The 6,892-nt window shown below is 33.5% G+C and overlaps 1 protein-coding gene across 1 annotated transcript; it reads right to left on the bottom strand.

The window, feature by feature from the left end:
- Positions 1-1,087: 1,087 nt before the first annotated feature.
- Positions 1,088-2,035, bottom strand: Or4a15b (olfactory receptor family 4 subfamily A member 15B). The gene has a single exon (NM_001000513.1). The coding sequence runs from the start codon at positions 2,033-2,035 to the stop codon at positions 1,088-1,090; it is 948 nt and encodes a 315-aa protein (NP_001000513.1).
- Between the last annotated feature and the right edge of the window lie 4,857 nt (positions 2,036-6,892).

Consider the following 6,892-nt stretch of genomic DNA (forward strand, 5'->3'; position numbering starts at 1 on the left):
AGGCATACCCTTTTGGAGACAGGGGGAGGAGGTATGGGATAAAGAACTATGGGAGTGTGGACCAGGAGGGTGGTAATGACTGGAATGGAAAAATAAAAGTAATAAAAAATAAAAAAATAAAACTAACGAATGCTGAGACAGATGCTGTCAAATGAGAACCCTTCTACGCTACTGAGAGTTACGAAGATTAACACAGCCATGATTGAATTCAGTACTTGGAAGTTGCTCAAAAATCTATAACTAGAACTAACATATATAACTCCTGTGTGTTTACCCAAAGCAAATATGCCAGACATCTTTGCACATCAGTATTTATCACAGCATAGTTCATAGTGGTTAAATAACACAATCATCATCTAAGAGATGTAATTGGCTCAGATGTCTAGCAACAGAGAAATAAATAAAGAAAACCTGTTATACAGATATATAGCAAATTTTATTCAGCAGCAAAAATAACTAAATTATGTACTTTGAAGGAAAACTGTCCCAGCTTGAGATTATGATATTAAATGAAAGGTCAAACTCATAGGACAAAAATTCTAATTACTCAATCATATGTGCATCAAATAATTTCTTTAGGTACTATAAACAATATTTTTGAATCTCAAATTAGAAACTGATTGTACTTGATCATTGAACTAAAGAGAACTATTTCTCCAAAAACATATTTTGTTTTGAACTTTATCATAGCATATAAACATAAATATGTTTTTCTCTTTTAGAAATACGAAACACACAAAAAGATGAGGTAACAATGTCAACTAGTTTTATTAAAACATTTTATAATACATGTTAAAAACAAAACATCATATATTACTTTATAACTTGTCAAGAAAACAAAATTCAAAGTTCATAGAATAAATTTAGAAATTGAAATTATATGGAAAGGCAAAATTATAGTCCATCAAAAGAACTTCTATTAGTTGGCATTAACTCTATACAATGACCTTGTTCTTTAAATTATAATTAATTTATACATTGACCAAGATCATTGTTTAAAAACAAACAATATAAATAAAAAAGAGAATAACAATGAAAATGGATTGCTTCAAGGCATTTATTCCTTCTTTTCATGAAAGAATGATTGTCATGTTCTGCAGGAAGAATACATTTCTCCTACTAAAGTAATTTTAGTGGTCCAAAGTCTCCTCATGGCATTTTTCATTTCTGCATTCCTCAGGGTGTAGATTAAGGGGTTCAACATTGGAGTAATTAAAGTTAAAACTACAGTCACACACTTATCAATGGGAAATGTGGATGTAGGCCTGGCAAACAAGAAGATACAGGGAACGAAGAATAAAATGACCACAGCAATGTGGGAAGCACATGTGTACAAAGCTTTGCGTTTCCCTTCCAGACTATGTGCCTTTAGAGAGTGTAAAATGACCCCATAAGAAACTAAAAGTATTAAGAATGTGACAGTGCAAATTGCCCCTCCATTAGCGATCATACAAAGCCCAATGAGGTAAGTATTGGTGCAAGCTAGTTTTAGCAAAGGATAAATGTCACACAGAAAGTTGTCAATTATGTTTGGACCACAAAAAGGGAGCTGATAAATGAAAATAAATTGAATTAGTGAGTGAAGAAGGCCACCAATCCAGGCTCCCAACAGCATGAGAACACATACCCGCCAATTCATGACGGTCAAATAATGAAGAGGCTTACAGATGGCCACATAGCGGTCATAGGCCATCACCACCAGAAGAATGACCTCAGCTCCAGCAAATAAATGATCTATAAAAACTTGAGTCATACAAGCCCGAAAGGAGATGGTCTTTGTTTCATAGAGCAAGTCAATAATCATTTTGGGAGCAATGGCAGTAGAATAGACAGTATCTATAAATGACAAATAAGCCAGGAAAAAGTACATAGGGGAACCAAGGGACTGGCTAGCTATGATGGTCACCATGATGAGCAGATTGCCCATTACTGTCACAATGTAGATGAGCAAGAATGTGACAAACAGAATCTTTTGGCCCTCTGGGTTCTGGGTTAGGCCCAGGAGGATAAATTCAGTCACATTATTCTTTTCCATATGCTCTTCTGAGAGTGTTGAACTCATAAAGATGCCAGAGCCTGCAGACAGAGTGGATGCTGAATTTGAAGTGATCTTAAGTTTCATGACCAAAATTCCATTATTGGCTAACTGCTAACATGATATAGTATCAAAGTATTTCATAGATTTTTATCTTTATATCCATACACTTGTACCTATCTCGAACCTCAGTAGAGAATCTTCTTTCTATAGGAGACAGAATTTCACACAAAAACACACAACTGGTGGGCATTCAGAAAATTGGAGATTGTAGAGTCTTAGCTCTAATTGGATCACCATATGTAATATATTATTATTATTATTATTATTATTATTATTATTATTATTTATATCCATCTCTTCATAAGGCAAAGATTTTGTTGCAGAAAGGGGTCAGGAATGCATATAGGTCAGAATTAGTGCAACTTTGAAGTAAAGTAGTATTAGCCAGACATGACAGGGATGCTACACACATGAACTCACAGTCAGTATCACTTACATAAACGAGAACCATATATAAACTAGGAAAATCACAAAATGGATATGGATTTGGTTCACCAATTCCCACCGCTAACTGAGAATGACTGTGGAAACTTTCTGAGCATTTTCATGCTACTTACACCTACAACACCTCAGAAAATGGATTCTCCTCTCACTGTACTCCACCTGATTTTCACAAACTTTGGGACAAAAGGGTCTTCTCTTTCCCCCAAAGTGACTTTCTTTAGACAATCTCTTACAAAGACTGCAAGTTGATATATCTGTACTTATTTTATTCTCTCCATTTATGCATTTTCTGAATCAATGATAGGCTTTATTAAACAAAGAAACATAAACATTGGTAATACTTCCAACGTCCTAAGTACTTAACAAATGATTTTTAGTAGAGGCTTTAAATATGTGAACCTGATTAATGGCAAATAAAATAAATAAAAGAAACTTGCACAAGACAGGCTCCTAAGAGATAAATAGACTGCATAGAATTTGAGAGCATAAAATACTAGAAACACATTTAAACAACAGTTTTCTGCAAGTAAAATTGATGAGATCTCAGTTTGAATTCTGACATTTTGAATCATATGAGGAAAGGTTGTGCATTTCTATTTAAATCATTCTATAATAAGAGTTATATCCTTTGAAAACAATACTTCTCCTCAAATATTGGACAATAATTATGGCACTAACATATCTAAGACATGCACCCCAATTAAAAATTAAATCAGATCATTGGATTTCTCATCCCAAATATGACTTCTTTAAATATTATGTGTTTTCTTACTCAGTTTCTTCAAAGAATAGAAAAAATGTTATCTCTAAAATCTGTAAGCAAGTATGAACTTGGTGAAAAATCAAGTTAAGCAATGATCAAAGAATGTGGGTTTCCTGTGTCATTCATGGTGGTGGACAATTTTGCTTTGCCTTCATGGGAAACAGTACTTGGAACTCTTGAGATATTCCGATCCAATTTCTGGTTCGGGTTCTCAATCTCCATAATCTATCTTAAGCAATTGTGTGACTTTGAGTGAATTATACAATATATTTTATGATAACTGTAAAACATCTAATATAGGACACGCCCTATAGGAGTGCCTAGGCTTAAATGAAAATATAGTGTAAAGAAACTTACCTGGGACATTAACACTAAATTCAAAGTAATCTTGATCGTTATTAGTTTCTGTACATAATTTTAAATGTCATGGTTAATGTAAAATATCTTCATGAATCTCTCCAAGAGCCTTCACTTCTCGTTACCCAAACAGGAATTCCCATTGAATAGGTGGAAAGATTATATATTTTATTGTGCACAGGTATGAACCTGCACCTTCTTTCCACACACATTACTATGAGGAAATTCATTGTGTTTCTTTTTCTGTGAATTACTAAAGGAAGTGAAACTTTCTACAATTTAATTTAATGTTTTAAAGCTATGGAATCAACTGAGCACAGAAGTTTTTAAAACAATTAAAATGAAAACTATAGAACAGTCAGAATCAGATGGTGAAATTTTTTGAAGATTCATGAAAATTGTATATATCAATCATTATAAAAAAACTTTATCCATTCTAATACGGAAAAGTATTTCAATTAATACTTAAAAAATAAATCTCACTCTTCCAGTCCCAGGCATTGCAAGAGCTGCAGTTTACCTTGCAGACATGGCCAAGTTCAAGAACCACACCACACACAACCAGTCCCGCAAATGGACAGAAATGGCATCAAGAAACCCCGGTCACAAACATATGATTCTTTTAAGGGCCCCAAGTTCCTGAGGAACATGCGCTTTGACAAGAAGCACAACAGGAAAGGCCTGAAGAAGACAGGCCAACAGTGCAAAGGCAGTGAGTGCATGCACAGAGGCCATCAAGGTCCTTGTGAAGCCTCAGGCCAAGATGCCAAAAGGCCCCAGCTGCAAACTCAGCCATTGACTTTCATTGCTCACCCCAATCTTAGGAAGCAGATCAAGGGTTGTAGGCTCTGACAATCAAAGCCCAAGGTTCAAACCAAGGCAGAGAGGCCAAAGCTCCAGCTAAGGCCCAGGCTTCAGCTCCAGCTCAGGCTCCCAAATGAGTCCAGGCCCCTGTGAAAGCCCCATAGAAAAGGCTTCTGCCAGTGTGAAGACAGATGGACTGCTGTGACACACCTATCCACACACTATGTGCTGATGACCTATGCTGCTTTTACAAATAAACTTGAGATAAGAAAAGAAAAAGAATAAACTTCTGAGCATGAGTTGCATATTTAATAATTACCTAGCAATTTCTGGTACAAAATTCCATTTATGTAAATACATAAAATAATTAAAAAATGAACCATAATTAATTTTGAACTGATTTTGAAGGCAGAATTATTCACAAAAGTCAAAAAAATTGTAACATCTCATTTGTCCATCAGCAGACAAATAAATAATACACTATAGGACACATACACACACACACTCACAAAGGTTTAGTATCAAAGTAGATTTCCAAGTAGGACTAGTAAGGAAATAGATGAGTAATATATTCCATTTCAATAAGAAATGTAATTAATAGGTGAAATGAATAAATTATATCAAATTATTACATCGGGTCAGTACAAGGGTACATATATTTTAATATCTCATAGAACTAATACAACAGTGGTCTAGGAGAAGGGAGGAGGAAGGGATGTGGAGTTATAATTCACTGTGGTTAAGGATTAAGGGTGTGATGGAGTGTGGGGATACAACATTGAATAAATTGTTTGCATTTGCCTCACTAAAAAGAAATGGCCTCTACTAATTTTGTTGTTGTAAAATATACATTTGGTATTTTATATACATTTATATCTGGATTGATAATATGCTTAAATACAACTTGTTCAGTCAGTTGAACAAATAGAGGCCACATATTAGATTGAAAATAAGGAGAACAGTGCATGAAAAGAATTGGAGGAAGGAAAGGGAATGTGGGAGGAACATGGTCATTATATTTTAACTTTAAAGATAAAAATTTTTTATAACAGTTAAATTAAATTTTAAAAAGAGTGAAACATCTGCAGAGACATAGAAAATGTAAAATCCCACAAGGAGGTGACAATTTGTAATAACAGTTGCATTCTGTAAATTGTAATATCTGATAAACACATTATTGTGAAGATGAACCACGTTCATGTTACATTGTTCATATTTTGCAACAGACTCTCACTTGTGTTATATGCATTTAAATAATAATATAAAGTTTCTAGAAAATTTTAGTTTACTTATTTTATTAATATTCTATAAAGTAAATAAAGTGCATGCACTATCCTACTATCTCTGGAATAAAACTATGAAACAAGTCATCAACCTATTTATGAATGACACAATTGAACTAAGCTTCTTTGACCTTATTTTAAAACAAAAACAAAATACAAACCACAACAAGAACAACAACAAAAATACCACTGGAAAGATTTTTCTGATATGTTACCTGGGTTTTTTTTTTCTTCTTTGTTCATTTATTCCAATTCGGGCTTCTGTGGTTTCATTTTCAAGCCTAAAGAAATATCTTTTTAACTTTAATGTCAAAACTACAATCATATCAGTAAAGGTATACCTTCAAACAAATTAACATTCAGTCCTGTAAGATAGACTTGCTTTGTCACATAGTTACAGCTCCTTTGGCTCACACAGAGCATGGTAAACATTCTCCATTCTTCAAAGAGCAATTGAGAGGTCAGACTACTGATTTTTGCACAACTGAAATCCAGAAAACAAAACAAAACAGTTGATATATAAGATGAATCATGAAATTTGAAAGCTGTTTTGGGAACATATACTAAGACTCTATTTTAATTTTACACATATGGTTACTATTAAATCAATCACATAATCCTCTTAGCATGTGTTTCAGTTGTGCACAGTACAGTATAGCCACAAAATACAGACTCTATTTTATATTATTGATCATTCACAAAACAGCATTAATCTGGTTTATATGTACCATGTTATTGACTCTTTGTTTTATAATGAATGGTAACATCAATTCCTCAAGAGAATTCCTTTATGAGGTAAAGGAAAACATTTATAAGAATTCCATAATAAAATACTAAATATTTTACTGATCTCTTCAAATTGCCCCCAGTGTGCTTCCTTTAAATTAAATCTCTAAAGAATAATACCCCAGAGAACTGATCCGTCCTATGTGTTCCTTCCAATAGATTCTGCGTGTGTACTGATCTCTTCTGCACAAATTCTACTAGATTTAAAATTACAGTAGTGGTAACTTCAATACTTCAGAAAATCTATTTTTATGAGATTTTTGTTGTCTTTTGTTTATTTAACCTATTTGTCTTTTGGGTTTGCTTGTTTTGACTTTCATTTTCTGTATCTATGGTACATTTTAATGAGATGAAGAT

Source organism: Rattus norvegicus, chromosome 3 (assembly GCF_036323735.1).
Source record: "Rattus norvegicus strain BN/NHsdMcwi chromosome 3, GRCr8, whole genome shotgun sequence".
Classification (NCBI taxonomy): Eukaryota; Metazoa; Chordata; class Mammalia; order Rodentia; family Muridae; genus Rattus; species Rattus norvegicus.